At 51.4% G+C, this 20,625-nt stretch overlaps 1 protein-coding gene across 4 annotated transcripts in view; it reads right to left on the bottom strand.

The window, feature by feature from the left end:
* Positions 1–3,396: 3,396 nt before the first annotated feature.
* Positions 3,397–20,625, bottom strand: part of LOC129120348 (GDNF family receptor alpha-4) — a 76,616-nt gene continuing 59,387 nt past the window's right edge. For 2 of the 4 annotated variants that reach the window (XM_054632906.2, XM_077177947.1), the window contains exons 3-8: positions 18,985–19,065; positions 15,338–15,683; positions 12,162–12,271; positions 10,239–10,373; positions 9,866–10,023; positions 3,397–7,342 (exon numbers count right to left, since the gene is read on the bottom strand). In XM_054632906.2, the coding sequence (XP_054488881.2) occupies positions 7,196–7,342; positions 9,866–10,023; positions 10,239–10,373; positions 12,162–12,271; positions 15,338–15,683; positions 18,985–19,065 (977 nt within the window). In that variant the 3' untranslated portion in view covers positions 3,397–7,195. The other 2 variants (XM_054632908.2, XM_077177948.1) reach the window with 2 other exon arrangements.

The raw sequence follows: 20,625 nt of genomic DNA, 5'->3' as shown, positions 1-20,625 counted from the left end.
AGTCCCAACACCCTTGGCCACGGGATTTTGGGACACCATTGTCACCCTATGGAAGCTCTGAGGTAAGGTACATGATGTCCTACAGGCACCTCTTCTCCTTGGTGACTCCTGAGACTCAGTGACAAGCTTGGGATTTGGGATCTGCACTAGAGATGTCTCAGAAGAGAGAAATCTTCCCCATAAACAAAGAACAAGATCTCAGGGCACAAACTGCATTGGAATTGATGTTTTTCATTGGCATGTAGGGCTGGGACAAGGGAGAATGGCTTCCAACTGCCACAGGGCAGGGATGGATGGGATACTGGGAATAAATTCTCCCCTGTGACAGTGTAAGGCCCTGGCACAGGGTGCCCAGAGCAGCTGGGGCTGCCCCTGGATCCCTGGCAGTGCCCAAGGCCAGGCTGGACTCTGGGGCTGGGAGCACCTGGGACAGTGGGAGGTGTCCCTGCCATGGCAGGGGCTGGAATTAGATGGTCTTTACAGCCCCTTCCAACTCAAACTATTCCATGAGTCTATGATCAGCTGCAGGATCAGGCCCTTCCTTCCCCCTCCTCTCTGTGTTTCTGGGCCACATGAATAATTCAGAAACCACATCTGCAGGGAATTTAGCCAAAAAACCACTGACTGGGCCACTCTGGCTCTAGCAAGAAGGACAGCACCTTTCCCCTCTCTATTTCCCTGCTGCTGACAAGAAGCTCAGGTACAGCTCCACAAATCTGTGAGGGCAGGGGCTGTTTCTGATCTCCCCCCAGCCATGGCGACCAGCAATGCCATGGGAGGATGGGATTTAATCTCTCCTGGTCCTCATGCTGATCCCTGAATTCAGTTTGGAAGCAGAATTTCACTGGGTAGGTCTGGATTGTGGTGGCTGACCATGAAGTACTGTCTGGATGGGGAATTGGAGCAGAGCATGGAAATGCCTGGGGTATCCATCCATCCATCCATGCATCCATCATCCATCCATCCCACCTGCAGCTGGCTGTTTATCAGCTCTGCCTTCCAGGCTGCAGCCACCAACAGAGTGTGCCTGTGCCTCCAACAGAGTGACTGGCGGGATTTCCATTGACACATTCCCTGGGATCCTTGCTCCCACCAGAAATCATTTCCACTTCCCCTTAGAAAAAAGTCCACGAAATGACTTAAACATTTTTCATGTCAGAGCTAATTCTGCAGCTTTTCCCTCTGGCAAACATCCACTATTTTTGCAGAATTTCAGTGTTTTAATAACCAAAGCAAGATGTCTCCATCCCTATCAGCATTTTAGCACTGCTTGCTTGGAGATAATGTGTGGTAAATTGCTGTTTCTGATTTCTACATCCCCTTGCAGCAGTTGAACCTCAGCTGCAGGATTTTACTCGTGCTGTGTCTGCAGCCACAGTGTGATGGGGACTGTGGGTCCTGTCTGCAGGTCTCTCCTCCAAACCTGCCGTGCTGCCCCAGGTTTGTCATGGACACATGGAATGGTTTGGGCTGGAAGGGACTTTAAACACCATCTGGACTTTAAACACTCTCTTGCCATGGGCAGGGACACCTTCCACTGGAGCAGGCTGCTCCAAGCTCTGTCCTGTCCTGGGGGCCACACAGGTGAGGTAAGAAAAGGTGAGATCTTTTCTCTGGGAAAGTGGAAAAATCAGTTCATGTGCTCCTTGCCCAGTGTTTAATGTCTGGGGCTGTGGGAGGGAGGGGTGCTCAGCTTTGTTGTGGGCACAGCCAGCAACCCCAAAACCACACCCAGACCCAGAGACAGGGAAGAACTGAGGGTCAGCCAGAGCTTCTTCCAGCTAATAGTGCTTCTCCTGCTCCAGAATCTCCTCACCCTAACTTTAGGGTGATTTCCAGGCTTTCTTGGAGCCAGTTGCTCCATCCCAGAGCCCCACGTGCTGTCCCTGTGCAGAGCCTGGGGAGTCTCACTGGGGACTCCTGAGAGCTCCTTGAATCCAGGTCCCCCTGCAGCTCCTCCAGCCCAGCTCTGGCTGCTGACCTTGCTCGAGCAGCTGCTTGCAAGGGCCAGGGAAAGCCCCTCAGCCCTGCAGGGCTTCCAGGGCACGTTCCAGGTTCATCTGGCTGGAACCTCCACAGGAATTGTCCTTTGAGTCAGCAAAGCCCAGCCTGGGCACTGTGGGGAGGGAAAAGGCTTTGAGGAGAGTCCAAGTCCTTCCCTAACCCTCAGGTTCTGCTCCTCATCTGCATCCTCAGCTGCTCCATGCACACATGGAGGCAAACGTGATTTATGGGAGGAAGAAGTGCAACATTTATGTGTTCAACCTTGAACTCACTTTAAGAACTGACTTGAATTTTACTCGTTATTTTTATAAAAAATTTATGTACTTGTATTTTCAAATTTTTTCCCCTACCCAGAATTGGCAAGAAAACATTCCATTTACCTCTAATCAATTTTCCTGGTTTTTTTTTGAGTTGCCAAGAATAGCTCACGGATGTTCATGGCATGAGCAGAAGCCTTCCTGGCTGGCATGACCCACCACCCTCCCTTCTCCTCCATCTCCCTTCCTCTGTGCCCAGCACAGGGTGCAGCACCAGCCCTTCCCAGTTGTTTCCACTCTGTGGCACACTGGTGACATCCTGGCACCAGTGGCTCCACAGTTCCCTGACTGCAGGTGCAATTATTCCCATCTCTGCTGTATCTTGCACTGCTTCCCTCCTCCTGTGCTGGCCCCAGCTTTGAGCCAAACCCGCTCAGATTTTTCCCAAACCTGTGCATGTTTCAGCCCCGCAGGCTGCACAAACAGCCCCAGGACTGGTGTGGGGACTCGTGTCTCCTTCCCTGATGGCACTGGTGGCTCTCCATCATCCCAGCAGAGCTGGTTTGCCCCTGTCACCCCTCCTTGCTGGGAGACGGGACTGGCGCTGGGTCTGGGGCTGGGATTTGGGCTGGGATTGAAGCTGGGATTGGGGCTGGGTCTGGAACTGGGTTTGAGGCGGGGTTTGGAGCCCTCAGAGCCGTCTGCAGCTCCTCCCGAGGGCAGCTCTGATCTCTGCTCTCTGGGACCAGGGACAAGACCTGAGTGAGCAGCTGGGGCTGGGCCAGGGCAGCTCAGGCTGGAGCTCAGGGAAAGTTTCCTCCCCCAGAGGGTGCTGGCACTGCCCAGGGAATGGGCACAGCCCCGAGCTCCAGGAGCGCTTGGACAGCGCTGCCAGAGATGCCCAGGGTGGGATTTTGGGGTGCCTGAGCAGGGACAGGGGTGGGTGGATGCTCCCTGCGGGTCCCTCCCAGCTGAGGATACTCTAGGATTCCATGATTCCAGCCAAGCACGGCTCATCTGAGCCCCACCACTCTTCCAGCCCCCAGAGAACATTGCCCAGTTTCTCCCAGCTGCCCTTCCAGGGCAGGAGCAGAGCTCAGCAGCATCCAGGACAAGCTGGCATGTCAGGCAGGAGTGAGGGGTCAGGAAAATGCATGTGTGCTTTATTCATGGATATGTTTGAATATTGACATGTACAGAAAAGGTAAGTACAAGTTTGACCCCAGTTTGGGCTGGCACCCACCACCCTCCCCTCGAGCAGGGGCACACAGGGGGTTCCTGCCCCAGCACCATCTCCCAGCCCCGGGTCTCCCTCCCAGCTCCTGCTCCCGCCTGGACAATGCTGGTCAGGACATGACAGGACAGGCAGAAGTACACACACAATATTTCACAGGCTCTCAGGGCTGCCAGCCACTGGGAGTAGTGCTGTGCAGCCAAAAGAGCCGACTTCAGTGGCTACAGAAAGTCTGGCTGATTCTTTAACTGGGGTTTTTTTCCTTTATTTTTCCCATGACTCTTCTTTGTGCTTATGGAAGTTGTCAGGAATGGAGTAATTCCTAAAAAAAAAATTGTCTCCCCTTCTGTCTCTTGGCTCACTCAGTCTTTTGCCTTTACAAGCAGCTGCTATGACTTCTGTGGTTAATCAAGAGACTTAAAAATGAAGATCCATGGTTCACTTCACAGAATTCAGCAGAGATGGAATTTCATCCAAAAAAATTACTGACTTTTCACAAGGAAAAAGCAGTGGTCTGTGCACGCATGTTGGTGGGTGGGAGGAGAGTCATCATATTTGCTTCCTCCAGCAGAAAGGTTCAAAAGTCATAATTTTTTGCACAGTTTGATTTATGAGCAGGCTTGGAGGGAGAATCAACATTAAATTTTCGTGAAAAGAGTAAAATAATCAGAACAAAGCCATGAAAGTTTGGGGATAATTTTTTTTTTTTTTTTTTTGTTAATTCCCACTCTCCGGCTCCTTCCTGCTGGGTGAGAGGCTCCTTGCTCTGTGCCTCACTCATTTCATCCCAAAGCATCCCTGAACCCCAAGGAACCCCCAGGAGGGCAGGACCTGGCCCAGGACAGGGCTTGGAGGACAGGACATGGGAACTGAGGATCTGCAGTGAGACACTAACATCTGCAGAGCCTTTAAAGCAGGACAGCCCTGGAGTGTCCAAGGCCAGGCTGGATGGGCTTGGGAAGCCTGGTCTAATGGAAGGGACCCTGCTCATGGCAGGGGGGCTGGAACAGGTCCCACCTGAGCCGTTTCATGATCCTGTGATGCAAACCCTGGGGAGATGATGATGCCTCTCACTGAAATCACTAAAGTAGGTGCTGATGTGGCACATGGTACTGGGATGAGGCAACCTCTGGAGGTCTCCTCCAGCCCATCCAGTCCTTGAGTAGATTCTCCACACCTCTTTTTACAGCATGCCAGTCTGAAGGGAGAGGTGAGGCATCCTGACCACCCAGAAAAACTCTCTCTGCTGAATGAGAAGGAAATGGCAAAGTGGCACCTCACCATCACTGACACTGCCATGTGAGTGACACAGGAGTGGCTGCCCCTGGGAAGCAGCTGACACTTGCATCCCCATCCTGTGCAGATGCTGAGCCTGGGCACGATGGAAAGCTGGTGGAGACTGGTTTGATGTGTGAAACGCTGAGCATGACTACAGGACTGGAAAGGGGCAGAAGGATGCAATTCCCAGCGTGACCTCGTGGTAATGAGGTAGTTCCTCGCCTTTGAAGGGCTGAGCAGTCAGGGTTTCATCCCTCTCCACTGCAGCTGAGAGGACACAAGCTTTGTGCCACTTGGCCTCTCAGGAGACTCTGCTGTCCTGGCTAAAGGAGAGACCTTCACAGCAGCTCTGTGCACCTGTGGGGTCACTTTGAAAGGATTTCCTGCCTGCAGCTCTCCCTCCTGCTCTGCTTTCCTGGTCAGAGTGAGCCCCTTGGCCAGGAAGTTCTCACACACAGCCTTTGTCACCCTGCACACAAGCTTTGGAGCTTGCTGTGTTCCTTTGCACAGCCCTGAAAACCAGGTGCTACAGCCCTGAGCACCTCAAGGAGCAGCCCTGTGGACAGGATACAGCAGCAGGAGGATTTCTGTTCATGTCAGACACATCCACAGGTGTTCAGCTGAAAACCAGAGTGGTTTCTTTTTGGAGCAAAAGCCAAGGAATTTGCTGCAGTTTCTTAGAAAATCTGAAGCAATAAGCAATGGGAGAGGTTTTGCAGGAAATGGGAATAAAAAGCAATGGACTTTGCTGTGTCAGATGCTTCCTAAGCCTTTCCATGCATTCAAGTGCCAAGGAATTAATGATATTTATTGGAGAAGCACAAACCAAGGAATAAATGGACTGCAAAGGCCAGGCCTAAACACACTCAGGAGGATTCTGGGGCTATTGCTCTTCCTCCCATGGCACTCAGCCTGGGTAAGCATTTATCCTGGGAAACCTTCTCACTCTTCCTTACCATCTTCTTCCCTGGCTCTAGCAAAGGGGCTCAGCCCCCCAGGCCCAGGAGGGCACTGGGACTCCTCAGCTCACCTCCTAGAGGAAAGATGGGGTGCTCAGGCAGTCCAGGGTCACACACCTGGACAAAGGTGCCCCAAGACACCAGAGACATTGATCCTCACTTTCCTGCTCTGGGCTCTGGCTGTGGCTCAGAAGAAAGGGTCACTTCAGCAGCCCTTGCTTAAATGACATCCTCACTGAAAAACAGGAACAGGCAAGAGGCAAAGGCCTTGGCCTGCTCACCTGGACACAGGGGGTTGCCTCTGCCAGTTTTTCAAGGACGGGAAACTGTAGCAGTCCCTACCCGTGATATAATTCATGACACGGCCTTTTTTGGCTGGGTATTTCTGTCTTCAGGGTGGTTTCTAGCAAACCTCTCCTGTCCTTTCTCTTCCCAGGAAAACAAATTAAATCCCTTGACTGGAGACCCCGTGCCTGTGAGACCAGAGGATGAGCAGGTGAGAGTGGGATGTGCTGGGCTCACATCAAACCCGGCCCATGGGCTCACACATTGGCCCCTGATGGAGAAAGGGTAGCCTGGAGTGGGACAATATTGGCCTCTGGTTGTTTGGATGTGACAAAAATGCCCCAAAACACTGAACAGGACCAGTGGATAGAGGTGTTTGGGTTGGGACACAAAAATTCAGCCATAAACAAAATGGAACACACGTGTTTCTTCCTGAATACCACCAATACAGGACACAGGTTTCCCTAAGAGGGAGGGCCTGAGGGGAGCTGACAGCTGGGACGTGGATGCTGGTTGCACTCTGGCCATGGTTTTGAGAGGGTGGATAATCCCTGCCAGCCAGTTCAGAGTGTGGTCACTTGGTCCTCCCCAGAGGTGCTTCAGGCTCCTCTTCAGTGAACAAAACCAACCACCTTCCCACCAGTTTTCTGGTTTCTTCAGTCTGAAGGAACCAGGTGTGTTGTCCTTCAGGTCCTGAGCAACCGTGCAGGCAGTCTGAGCTCCACATGTCCTGTCAAGAGCCCTCAGTGTGGGCTTCAGGAAACCTCCTGACAGGTCATCCAGTCATCCATCCATCAAAGGCTTTCCCCTCTTGGCTGGGGCAGGAAAAAGCATTTCCTTTGCAGCTCTCATTTCTTGGATCACCTCTCTCCTTCATCTTTTCCAAGGGAATTGTCCATGGCTTCAGCCCTATCCATGGAGAGCTGGAGAAACAACAACCAAGCTGTGGTGTGGAAAGGTGGCCAGGACCAGGAATGAGCTGGTTGTCAACAACGCTGATCATATAAAATCAAATAAACCGGCAGACAGATGAGGAGGAGGAAGGGATGCCCAAACACTCACCTTGCCTTCCCTTCCCCTCCCTTCTCCCTGCTCTCCTCCTGAAAAAGTTACTGGTCTGGTTGTTGAGTACAGAAACCAACACAAATCGAGTCTCTCCTGGTGTGTGCCAGCCCTCCTCACATCACAGGGAGGCTCAGCACAGCAGGGGCCAGGAGAAGCCACATCTGCAGCAGAGAGGCTGCCCAGCACGGAGGGGCTGCTGGGCTGGAGGTGCCTGAGGACAAACGAGTGGAGCCACGCAGGAGCCTCTCCTCTCCAGCCACCTACAGAGAAAGGAGAGCGTGGAGTGAGAGCTGTGCCTCATCATGGAATCATGAAATGGTTTGGGTTGGAAGGGACCTTAAAGTGCCAACCAATTCCAACCCCCTGCCATGGGCAGGGACACCTTCCACTGTCCCAGGTTGCCCTAAGCCCTGTCCAACCTGGCCTGGAACAGCTTCCCAGGGCAGCCACAGCTTCTCTGGGCACCCTGTGCTAGGACCTTCCCTCCCTCACAGCCAAGAATTTAGTCCCAATATCCCATCTAACCCTGCCTCTGGCAGTGGGAAGCCATTCCCCTTGGTCCTAGCATTCCAGCCCTTGTCTCCAGTCCCTCTCCAGCTCTCTTGGAGCCCCTTCAGACACTGGAAGGCCACAATTAGATCACCCTGAAGCTTGTCTTCTCCAGGCTGAACAATTCCAATTCTCTATTTTTCCTCAAAAGAGAGGTGCTCCATGTCTCTATCCAAACTGGTGTCCCTCCTTGGTGCCTCAGAGGATTTAGGGCTCAGGGGCTGTGCAGCCCAAAGTGTGTGCATGTGCAGAGGGGCCAGGGCTGATTTCAGCACCCAAACTCTGGCCTGGAGGTCAGCACAGCTCTTCAGCTCTTGGTGAAGGTGGTGCCACAGCAGCAGAACCATTTGTGGGCACAGCACTTGTTTGGACACTGGCTGGAGGTGTCTGAGTGAGGTGGGTGCCTGGATGCCCTCTCAGGTCAGTGGCCATCCACGTATCTTATGGAGCCACTGCTGGCCAGTGGCTTGACCTGGTGACCTTAAAGGTGGGTCTGGAATATACCTCCATGGTGCTGGGAGACATTTCACCAGCTTTCCTCCTTAGGTCCCAAGTTGCCAACCTCATTAAACATTGAACAGGATCTGGATTTGAAGCTGAGTCCAAAGTCAAGACCCAGATCTCTGGTTTCCAGCAGGGACCACGCTCCAGCAGCACTCAGCCCAGAGGAGGGATGTGCTGCTGCCACAAGAAGGTTGGAGATGTGGCAGGGCCATCCTCTACTGCAGCTGCTTTTTCCAGCTTCCCACTTGCTGTTGGGAATACTGTCCTGGTCACAGACAGTTCACAGCTTCTCCTTCACTTCTAGGATGAAGTTCTCAGTGCTAGGTCTGGACCTGAGGCCACTACTTGGATTTTCTAAGATCTGGGGAGCACCAGCTGGAGGGAAAGCCTCCAGGTGTGTTGGGTGCCAAGCTTTTGGCCTGGTGAAGGTGTCCCTGTGCCCTGCAACAGTGCCACCAGTGCCCTGGAGAGCAGTGAGGGAACCTGAGGCCACTTTTCTCCACCTCCCAACCTGCTGCTGATTGATGCAGGATGACCCCCATTCCAGCTGGGGAATAACGTGCAGTGACTCCATGATTCAGAAGGCTGAAAAATTGCTTTATTAAGCTACACTAAATTATATTAGTACATACTATATATATACTATATATATACTACATACTTTACTATACTAAACTAATACTAAACTATACTAAAGAAAAACCCATGACTCCTTACAGACAGTCACGACTTCACCAGTGTCCAATTAACAAATCACTTTGGGTAAACAATCTCCATAACACATTCCCCGTGTGCCAAACAACAGGAGCAGCAAATAGAGATAAGAATTGTTTTCTCTTCTTTTTCTGAGCTTTCTCACTGCCTTCCCCAGGAGAAATCCTGGGCAGGTTGTGCCTGCTGCTCCCTGTGAAGAGAGCTGCGGCCACAGCCGCTCTGTGAAAACAGGGTGCAGAGAGGTGAATCGGGTGTTTTCCCAGCAAAAGAAACAGTGATTAGCCTTAAAATAACCCACACTTGGAAGTTCTGAAGGTATCAGTCAGCTCAGTGCAAAGCTCAGTCCTTGGAGTCTAGTTAAAACTGACAGCCTCCGTAACCTGAACGTTCAGCAAATCAGGGTCACTGTTAATTATTCAATAGGAAAATAATTGAATCTGAAAATTACTTTAGTGTGGCAAGTCAAGGTCATTTTGTTCTACTTTAAAATAAAATATTTAATGTCTATCACAGCCATTTCAGTAAATGAATATGTTATTTGTTTTAAAATAATTTCAATTTAATATTATTTTGATAGTAACAATTTACTGATGAACAGAACCTTTCCTTTCAAATTTTCCAATGCTTAGCAAACCTTAAACCTCTGCATTATAACCTCTAGAATCCTCATCTAACAAGGGAGGAACTTGTGTCCTGAGGAGTTGAAATGCTTGTCTGAAGCTGAACTGATGCTCTGAAGGATGGTGAGGAGCCAAGCCAGTGATCCTGGATGAAAATCCCATGGATTTCCCAGTACTTAAAATGAAACATATCTCTGAATGAAGGGAAGGGAAGGGAAGGGAAGGGAAGGGAAGGGAAGGGAAGGGAAGGGAAGGGAAAGGACATCAGGCCTCCGGGAGATGGAGGGTAGGTTGGGTGCCTGCATGTGACACAGGTGGAAGGAGTTGAGGTGAGGAGGCTGCAGGAGGCACAGACATGGCCGATCATCTCCCCGGGCCAGGCCTGCCCTCTCCTACCTTGGTAGGCTGGAGGTGCTCCAAGCTGTTCTCTCTGAGGGTCGCCACAGCTCTGTTGGCATTTCTGTCCTGCTTGTACATCTGTGTGGTGGGGGGGATGGACGGGGCCACGGCTGTGTTCAGGTGAGTCCCATTGCCAAAGGCCTGAATGGCGTTCTCTTGGTGTGGGAAAGATGGAGAAAAGGCTTGTCAGGGCAGGGGGAAGCCTCCCTTTCCCAGCCTCTTTTTCTGCATCCCCCAAAGGGATGCCTGAGGCTCTGCAGACCTCCTTGGCTGGTAACACAGGGAGCTGGACGCCCACAGACCCCAGAGCACACGGCATCTCCCCGTCCCCACGCACAAAAGGCCCCCAGCGTGCAGCAGTAGCGCTTACGGAGGCAGATGTTGTTGGTGAAGAGGTGCAGGAAGCTCTGGCACTCGTCCTGCCGGTTCCCGCTGGCGTTGCAGGTGCACCAGGGAGCGATGCTGGACGTCGAGTTGTCGATGTAGTTGGGGGTGATGGGGCTGCCTGCCGGGACAGACGGACAAGAGTTACTGCAGGGCAGGGACCCCAGGAAGGGGCGGTGACCTCCCCTTGGGCTGCTCTCCTGGGTGACTCTGCCTCAGCCAAGCCCCTCCATGACAGCAGCAAAACCCTTCAGGTGCTGATGTCATGGCTCTGGTTTGCACCCAGGGGAGAGAAGAGGAGCACTCACAACCCTTTTGGTCACATCACCATCACCAAAGCCTTTGGTCAATTAAAAAGTGCTATCAGTCCAGGAATTAGCAGTTTCTGGGAATTCAGGTTCCCTAATAACATTCAGAGACTAATGGAATGGTTTGGGTTGGAAGGCACCTTAAATCCCATCCAGTGCCACCCCTGCCATGGCAGGGACACCTCCCATTGTCCCAGGGAGCTCCAGCCCCAATGTCCAGCCTGGCCTTGGGCACTGCCAGAGATCCAGGGGCAGCCACAGCTGCTCTGGGCACCCTGTGCCAGGGCCTCAGCACCCTGCCAGCCAGGAATTCCTTGCCAAGATCCCATCTCATCCTGCCCTCTGGCAGTGGGAAGCCATTCCCCTTGTCCTTGCACTCCAGGCTCCTGCCCTAAGTCCCTCTCCAACTCTCTTGGAGCCACTTTAGGCCCTGGGGGGGCTCTAAGGTCTTCTTGAAGCCCTTTATTCTCCAGGCTGAGCGTTCAAAAACTGCATGTGAATGTGTATAAAGGTTTTTATGCTGTCATTGAAAAAGCCAATCTCAGTCTCCAGAATGAAGGATTAAAATGGAATGAAATGTTGGCCCAAAAATGCCAGTCTGTCTCATCTGTCAGGACAGATCTGGCCCAAAGGCCACTGGCACTTCTCTTTGGACTCTTGTCTGTGCCCATGCCAACTGCTGCCAGCTGGGCTCTGCAGCATCTGAAACCCCCATCTGATACCCTTTGAAGCTGGCAGAATGGCAGTGCATGGTGATTTCCAGTGGCATCACTGGTGATGGCATCAGGGAATCCCTGGCAGAGCAGACACCCTGGGACAGCCCATCTATTTCCACCAGAGAGAGAAGCTCGAATCTGTCAGTAGCCCATGTTTTTTTCCCCTCCACTGCAGACATCCTAAAGTTACCCCATACCCATGGCTTAGTCATGTCACTGAAGGGAGAAAGACCAGCACCAGGTTGGATGTGGCTTGGAGCAACCTGGCCTGCTGAAAGGTGTCCCTGCCCATGGCAGAGGGTTGGAATGAGATGGGCTTTCCAGGTCCCTTCCAGCCTAAACCATTCCATGACTCTGTGATGTCCCAGAGAGCTCAGCTTTCCACCTTACTGTCCTCATAGCCAGAGTAAGAGGAGACATTTCCACCCAGAGGAGACATTTCCCACACAGAGGAGAGGTTTCCCAACCAGAGGAGACATTTCCTACTCAGAGGAGACATTTCCTACTCAGAGGAAATGCTTCCCACCCAAGAGAGGTTTCCCACCTGGAAGAGACATTTCCCACCCAGAGAAGACATTTCCCTCCCAGAGGAGAGGTTTTCCACCCAGAGGAGGGGTTTCCCTCCCGGAGAAGAGGTTTCTCTCCCACAGGAGATGTTTCCCTCCCAGAGGAGAGGTTTCCCTCCCAGAGGAGATGTTTCCCTCCCGGAGAAGAGGTTTCTCTCCCACAGGAGATGTTTCCCTCCCAGAGGAGAGGTTTCCCTCCTGGAGAAGAGGTTTCTCTCCCACAGGAGACGTTTCCCTCCCAAGGGAGGGGTTTCCCTCCCAGAGAAGATGTTTCCCTCCCGGAGGAGGCGTTTCCCCCGGAGGAGAGAGAAGCGCTCACCGATGATGCCGGTGTAGGCCAGCAGGCAGGCGGCGTAGCTGTCCCTGCGGCAGCCACTGGCAGCCTGTGGGGACGGCTGGCAGTTGAACTGGAACTCTGCGTAGCGCGACCTGATGGAGCCAGAGCACAAACGGGACATGTTACCACAGCTGTGGGAAAGGGGATGTAACAGCACACTCACGGTGTTCACAGAGGGGAGCTCGTTTGCAAAATGCTGCTGTAGGTGTTCTTCAAACAGTTGGAACAGGTGTCCTTTTACAATCTCCTGCCTACCCCAACAAACCCAGGAGGAGGTTTCTGCAGTCAGTGTTTTACAGGCTTCCTTCAGGACTGCAAGGTAAGTCCAGTGTTGGAAGAAATGTTTGCTTTCTGTTGTGTGAGGTTGGCTTTTGAGGAGAGAGCTGTTGCCAGGAAGGAAATCAATCTGTGTTGCCATTTTCTATCTTTTGGGTAATAACTTTGCCTAAAGACCCCAGCTTTCATTTTTAGTCTGATTGGATGAATTGCTCTCATCCAGTTTCTTTCTCTAAAGACTCAAAATATAGCTGAGATCACCTCAGATCAAAGGAAACGTCCAGAGGTTCAGACATGAAATGTCCTACCCATGGCCAGGGCGCTGCAGATGTCCATTCTCATGAGAAGGACTCTCTGGAGCCTGTGGAGCAGGCAAATCATTCTGCCAACCAGGGATGTGCCACCAAACTCTTTAGGCATGAGTCAGCTCTTGGCACATGGTGGTGTTGGAGATTGTAGGATATCTGGGGCATCAACACAGGGCTTTCAGGCAGGACACAGCAACAGCTGGAGACCCAGACCCATCTCAACATTCATTTTGTGGCCAGGCAGGAAGGGATTTCATGTGGCATCTGAGCTGCTTCAGAAACTCAAGCACTGACAACACCTGAAGGGGGGGTTCTCTAGGTGACAACCTGCACTGTCTGAGCTGAGAACTGAGAACCTCAAATGTTTACCCTGCCTGGGCAATCTCAGAAAAACTGAGCATGTTGCTCCTCCCAGACATCCTCTCTCTTCCAGACACACTGATCTTGCTCCTGGTCAGTGTCAGCATTCCAGTTTGCACTTTCCAGCCCACTTCTCCCCTACACCTTTCTTTTTTTTCTTATCTTTGTTCCCATGTTTGCCCCTTATCAACCCTTTCCTCCTGTAACACGGACAGGCAAAATCTTCTTTCCCAAAACTTGCTGCATTGTTTGGAGATTTAGAGAAGGGAGGTAGTGACTGCAGATTTTATTTAATCCATATTAGTAGAACCCACCCCTCTGAACTGGGAAGTTCAAAGGGCTAGAGCTGTGCAGGAGCGACAGGGTGAGACTTGGAGTGCTTCACTCCACTTCTTTATGATTTATTCCTGGCTCTCCTTGTGGATTCTGCACCACTGGCTTTGACCAGGTCATATGTCAACCTCTTGCTCCCTCTATGTCTCTAGAGGATATTTTATATTATATATTCAGAGATCAAGGGACCAGATAATTAATAGCTGTGCTGCTTGCAGGAAATAGTTTCCAGTCTCCTGGGGAGTAGCACTCTCCCCTTTGAACCTCTTCCTCCCCACTGGGCCCTCTTGTCATGTTAGGGAGAGGGCAGAACCCGTCCATTTGGGATTCCCTGGGTAGCCAGGGGACAACATCTGAGCAGGGCCTGGTCAGCCCAGGGGCATTGCATCTCTCAGAGTCTGCTTCTGTACAGTTCAGTCCTTCTCCTGCCTCCATGTTTCTGGGGTGCAGAGTGCTGAGGGTATTTGTACTTTCATGCTTCCAAGAGGATACTGCTGCTCTCACTTTCCTTTGTGAAAATACATAATATTTTTATTGTAATTAAAAGATGCTGTGCTGGTAGGGGATGGCTGCTGGAAGTTCAGCTCAGGAAGTCTCAAACCCCACAGCAATTAGAGACTGAGACAATACAGGGAGGTGTGTCCTACACTTGTTCTTGCGCTCTTCCCCAGGTGTCTGCTCACGGCCCAGCTGCACACAGGGCACTGGGCTGGGCCCCCGTGGCGCTGCTTTTGCCTTACATCTCTCACTGCCAGCTGGGCTCTGCTCCCGAGAGCTCTGTGTGCATTAACCTTCTGGAATATCAAAGACTTTTTGAGCAACAGGGAGAGGGAAATAGTGCAGATGAAGGAAAAGCGCTGAAGGGGTTCTGCTGTCAGTGTGCACATGGGATGGGTCTGTGTGTGTGTGATTTGGGCTGGATGGAAACAGAGGAGCAAACCAGGCTGGCCACAGACTGTGCAGTGGATCTGGAATGACACCGGGACTCTGAGACTCCTGGTGCAATCACCAAAACATAGAATCACAGAATCACAAATGGTTTGGGTTGGAAAAGATCTAAAAATCATCTCATTCCACCCCGTGGCATGGCAGGGACACATTCTACTGTCCCAGGCGACTCAAAGCCTCAATGTCCAGCCTGGCCTTGGGCACTGCCAGGGATCCAGGGGCAGCCATAGCTGCTCTGGGCACCCTGTGCCAGGGCCTCAGCACCCTGCCAGCCAGGAATTCCTTCCAAATATCTCATCTAAATCTAATGTCCTTCAGTTTCCAGCCATTCCCCTTGTCCTGTCACTCCTTCCTCTTGTCCAAAGTCTCCTGCTCTCCTGTAGGCTCCTTTTAGGTATTAGAAGGTGCTATAAGGTCTCTCCAACACTCAGCCTCACAGTAGAAGGGTGTATTTTTTACATATATAGATTAATTTTTCTAATTAAACAAGCAAACAAACAAACATGGTTTTAAGGCCTTCACAAGTGCCTGTGGCTGTCAGGATACCTTGGGTGCTCTTTGAGGATGCTCTGGGCTGGGGAAGAGGAGCAGTGAGGGAGATGGATTGGTGAAAGTGGCTGTAAGGACCTCTCCCCCATACTCCTGCTTAGCCTGCACCTTCCTGGAACTGTTCCCATAACAGGTCTTTCTCTAGAACCAAAGCAAAAAATCCACAGAAAATGTCTAAAGAGCTTCAGGGTGATCATCTCCCATCCCCTTCTGTCTGTGAACAGGTTCTGTGGGATACAGCGACAGGGCCCAGCGTGGCACGGCCCGTCACGGCTGTGTGGGACAAGGCCCCAGGAGCACCGGCGGTGGCTCAGGGCTGTCACCAGGCCCTGGCCAAGGGAGGGCTCAGCCTGGCGTGGGGACAGCCCCGCGCGTGAGCCTCACCTGCAGACGTAGTTGTCCCTGCAGGAGTCCAGAGGCGCCAGGCAGTTGGGCTTGTCCTTGGACTCGTAGGAGCAGGCGGGGACGATGGTCTGGCGCCGGCGCTCGGCGCAGGCCGTGTCCTCGCAGGGGCAGAAGAGCAGCTCGTGGGTGTACTCGGGGGGCACGCGGTCGAAGAACTTGCGCAGGGCCTTGTGGCACTTGGAGCGGTTGCAGGTGTCGGCCCGCGCCAGGCGGCGGATGCAGAAGGACACGTACTCCGTGCGCAGCCGCTGGCACATCTCGTCCACGTTGCAGGCCTTGGCGGCGTCCAGGCACCGGTTCACCTGTGTCACCTCGTTCTCAGACCCTGCGGCGTGGTGGGACACGGTGAGGTGGCTCTGAGCTGACCTCCCCACCAGCAGCACCGCCCCTGAGGCCTTCATCCCCCTGCTGCCATCCATGGCCACCCAGTGACACCACACCCGCTCCATGACCAGGCTGAAGTGCAGGTTTGCTCTGCGGGTCCTGGTAGGACCAAATCCCCTTTCCACATTCGTCTTTTCCCAAGAAGTGCCACAGTCACATACTAGACTGCACCCCCAGAGCTCACTTCACCAAGATTGTATCTTTAATAAAATGAGTTTTGCTTTAATCTGGGCATCTGGTAACACTTTACTAATGCAGATTCACCAGCCTGAGACCTGGAAGACAGCAGGCATTAGAAAGTGCATCTACTTATGGCCATAAGTGGATCCATCGAGTGTTGGGACCTCCACTAATGGACCTTCTTGTTTCTGCAAGTTGCTCAAGATCAAAGACTGAGTCTCTGCTATATGGGTGATCTGCACTGATTCCTGGCACCTCAGCCTCACTGCCCTGGACAGAGAGTTTCTCCTGGCCTCTGAAAGGTCATGTCTGCCTTTGGAGCAGCTCTGTTTGTTCAGCCCAGGATCTGCCCAGCTAAGCGAGACCTGTCTGGGTCGCAGTGTGCCCCATCTAGACCATTCTGGGCCAGTATCCCCCTGTCCCCAGAAGTGACAGTGTCTTCACAGGGTGGGATCAGAGGTACCATCCAGCCTCGTGCCCCTGGGCACAACCTGACGCTGCCTGCATGTGATGCATGTGGGTCTCTCCCCACACCCTTTGCAGGGTCACCCCTCACTTACATCAGCAAAATCACTCTGCACGTCCACCCTCCTAAACAAGAGGAGAAAGAATGTCCCAGTCTGGGTGGGAGAGCAGAGATGTGCTGTGGGATGCAGGGAAGGTGGAGGAAACCTGCAGTAAGGGGAAAGGTCAGGAAAATAAAGCAAAAACTGTAGTGATGGATGAGAGAAACAGTGTCTTCAGTGGGAAAGTAGGAATCTCATGAGTTTATGTGCCAACAGCCTTCTCTGTAAAAATAGGGACAAGGAAGAGGAAAAGGCATTTGTCTAACACTGGTTGTAGGGCTGCTTCAAAGGTGGATGGGACTCTGTTTTATAGAGGGGAAAAATGCTACAGGGTCCCTGGCAGGAGTCAGTGGGAACAGCAGAATGTGTCTGATCGGACAGATAAAACAAGGGTCCTTCAAGCTTGAGAGAGAAAATGAATTTGAAGCTGCTTTTCACCTCTTTGAATTAAAATCATGACCAGCAGCACACCAGAAGGACTTTCTCCCCAGCACAGAAAGATTTTTCCATTGAGGAAAAATCCCCAGAATGATAAATTTCCAATGCAGAGTCAAGCCCTATCTTTGATTGGGAGTTAAAACCAGCCAGTCACTGCTGACAAGTGTTAAAACATTGACAATCCCCCTGAGCCCTTCAAAGCTGGCTGCCCTCCTTTATTTCCCTGACTTTATCAGATGCTTCTTCTCCCACCATTTATTTTTTCCTTCCTTTTGCCCCCTTTTGCTTACAGTGGGCTGGAAGTCAAATTCCAAGTTTTTCAGTTATTTTATGGTGGGTGAAAGTTTTGCTTGTTGTGATCCCTTCGCTACATAGTTACCTTTAAAACTGCCCAGAGATGAATATTGTCAGAGCGTCGGTTTATGCTGGGAAGCTGCCAGCTAACGTGTAGGAAACAGTTACTTGGAAGGGTTTCATTACCCATTCAGCCAATAAATCACAGGGAACATGTTGGATTTTCTCCTCTTCCCACACAACACCAGCAGATGTGCTTTTTAAATCACTGCTACGTTTAGAGTGGAGGGATATGGTTCCATTTGTACAGTTTTAGTAGTGGCCATATATTGTTTATATAAAATTTAGTTTAATATACCTGTTGTTCAATTGGCCTATGGTCACAAGGGTGTCTTATGTTTCAACAAGTTCTTGGGATTTTTTTTTGATAGATTTGAAAGAGGGTCCTTTGGCAGTGTTGACCATATGACCCTGGACACTGGACAGGCAGAGGGCAGCAGGTTGTAATTTATGTAATAGAAGATATTGATTAGTATGAATAAGGACAAAAAGGCTAAGAAATTCCATGTCCCTAAGTGGATGCCAAGTCCTCTGAAGAATCCCTGCTGCTCTGGGCCCATTTGCTTTGCTGCACAACCTATTTCAATTTGCTTTAAAAACCTGAGAGTGTGTTAACCCTGCATAAAATCCCCATCCCTTGATTTCCCCATGCTCTGAAGCTTTCTGGAATTCAGCAGAAGGGGAAAAATTCCAGTAAAGAAAACCATGATCCAGCAAAAAAATTCCCTGTCCATGCACCAGTCTGCCAGGTGGAGTCAGTAAGAGCGAGGTCAGGGAGTACCTCCCATCGTCTCTGCTCCCCTTTTCCAGGCTGATGGGTTAATTTGCTGCAGGACATTTTCACCCAGCAAGTGCCTGGCCATGGTGGGGACTGCAGACATTGTCCAGCTGCAGGGACATGCTGCTCCTTCCTCGCCTGGGTGCACTCCAGCTGTGGATGTCCCCCCAGAGCAAGGCACACATTTGGAAAAGCTGTTTGGGCACATCTGCCAGAGACACAGGAGGAGCACATTACCTGCTCCCAGACAGGTAGTTTGGTAAAATACCCACTCTTGGAAAGCTTCCCAAAGCTGTGGAGCACAGGCTGGTTGTGGTGGCAGCTGTGCCCTTGGTGATGGATGGGTTATTGGTGGCCACACTGACCTTTGAACTGCTGAGCCCTCGGGGAGTTAAAAGGTGTCAGGCTGCTCTGCTCAACCATTAACAGGGTTAGAGGCACAGCAGAACACGGCTCTGGGTCCTGAGGTTGCCCTCAGGGCACGTGGTTAAAGGCTGTGGCTGGGATTAACACAAGGTTGAGTTATCGACCTCTTTTTCCTGCAGATTTTGATCCTTGACTGACGTGGAAGCACGCTCTCAAACCTAACAATGCCCAAGCAGCTCCTGTCTGCATGGAACAGATCATCCACCTGCTATGGAGAATGGGTCATTGGAAGGGGTTTTTGTACCACATTCCTAAATCCCAGTCCTTCTGGTACAGACATGAAACAGCCCAAAGACAAAAATCACAAGCAGCTTTTCCCAGAGCATATAACAGTTTAGCAAAGGAATCAGAGGCACCTCCTTGGAAAAAAAAACTGCTAGACCTGAAGCATGCAATGCTCACAAGGAGCACAAAGGACTTCCCTGTCTGCAGCCCTTGACCCCCCAGCCAGGGCCCTCTCTGTCTGCACAGAGGTGTCAGAGCATTTCCCACCCACCTACCTGCAGTGATGGAGGCCAGCCGGACGTAATCAAAGCCCCTGATGAACGGCTCGTAAGGGGAGCTCTCCAGGACATTCATGCCTGGGGGGAAGAGAGAAGCTGGTGAGAAGGCAGATGAGGCTCCTGAGGGAAGGCTAAAATGCACAAGGTTCCACATCTGCAGTGAAATACTGTTTGGTGGGTGCAAGGGGACTATGCTCTAAAGGCCACCAGTAAATGGACGCTCAGAGCCATAGGAACAGGTGTGTGGACACATCCTTGGAGAAGGGAATAGAATGGAACTGGCTTTAAAAATGTATCTCTATTTTGGAGTGGGGCAGCCTGTCGGAACTGTTGAGTTGTGTAGCTCAAGCTCTGGGGCACACGGCAGGGATTGCCAGAGAGGATACCAGACTGTAGCACAGGCTTCTGCTCACGGGCAGAGCTCAAATCACCAGCTCCCTACACACACCATTATTGCAGTTTCTTCTATGTCCCTCCCCGGGTTAAAGGTCCTCACCTCTTTTTAGGACACAGACAGGGCTGTGCACAGGATTATGTGGGTGATGACACACTCCATCTTTACTGTCACCTCTCCCTTTCTCCTTGCCAACAGCCTTTTCTCACTTAGCACAAAGCTAATGACCCACAGCTCCTGCAGAAACTTCCTCTCGTTGTTTTTAAGTCTCTGGGAGCCTGATTTTATTCAACTGGTGCTTCTCTTTCATCTGTGCAATGTTCTGTAATGCCCCATCATCCTGATGGATACCATGGAATATTACTGAAGCAAACAGCTCAGTATCTGTTGGTTTTTTTATTAGACATTTAGATGGATGTGGACAGCAGCAGCAGGTGTACTGGCTGGGATAAAAGGACTATCCAACCCCATGCTCTGGGCATGGGCTGACCTCCAGCTGCAGCCAGAGGCAGCAAGAAATGGCACCCAGTGTCCACAGCCCTGTGCAATCACCACAGCACATTACAAGGCAGCTTTACACCTTCATTGAAATATCTTGTATCGTTACTGACTAGAGAGGGGCCCATTTGTATTTTCCAGCATAGCAGTTTTATGTCCTGATGATAAAGCACCTTATCAGAGAGTTGTTATTGGGTTGTCATCATGTTATTGTGTCTCTAAGTGGGAAGGTGGCTAAACACGGTGTGCTCAAGAGAAGCTGAGTAAATAGTGTGCTTTGTAAATTCCCTGAGCATGCACTTCCACAATTGTTTTTGCAAGAGGGCTTCTAGGAAGCTTTTTGCAGCCTCCTGGGTATGTCTGATTGAGAACAAAGCTCTACATGGACCGTGTGGATTGGCTTCCTTTCTCAGTCAATTAAACATGTGTAAGGACTCTGAAACATGGGACTGCTACGAAATGTATCTCTCTGGGGAAATTAAGGCAAGGAAATAAAAAGTTTGGTGTGCGAATCTGCATTGCAAATGAAGTCAGTTGTTTGAAAAAGTGTGGGGCTCAGGACATGACAGGGAGAAGTGGAGTAGAGCTGTTGTCAGCCTCCAAGAACAGCCCTCTCCCAGTCATTCCCAAGGTGGAAGTCCCAAGGCACTGGGCAGGGAGTCCATCCAGCACCCAACTGCTATTCTGCATCTGGAGACCCAGAGCTGGCCCCTGCCTGCTTTCAGCACTCATTGCCAGCCTCTCTC

This window comes from Agelaius phoeniceus, chromosome 4 (assembly GCF_051311805.1).
Source record: "Agelaius phoeniceus isolate bAgePho1 chromosome 4, bAgePho1.hap1, whole genome shotgun sequence".
Classification (NCBI taxonomy): Eukaryota; Metazoa; Chordata; class Aves; order Passeriformes; family Icteridae; genus Agelaius; species Agelaius phoeniceus.
Note: the sequence above shows the minus strand (reverse complement) of the source record. Positions and strands in the feature narration are given on the sequence as shown.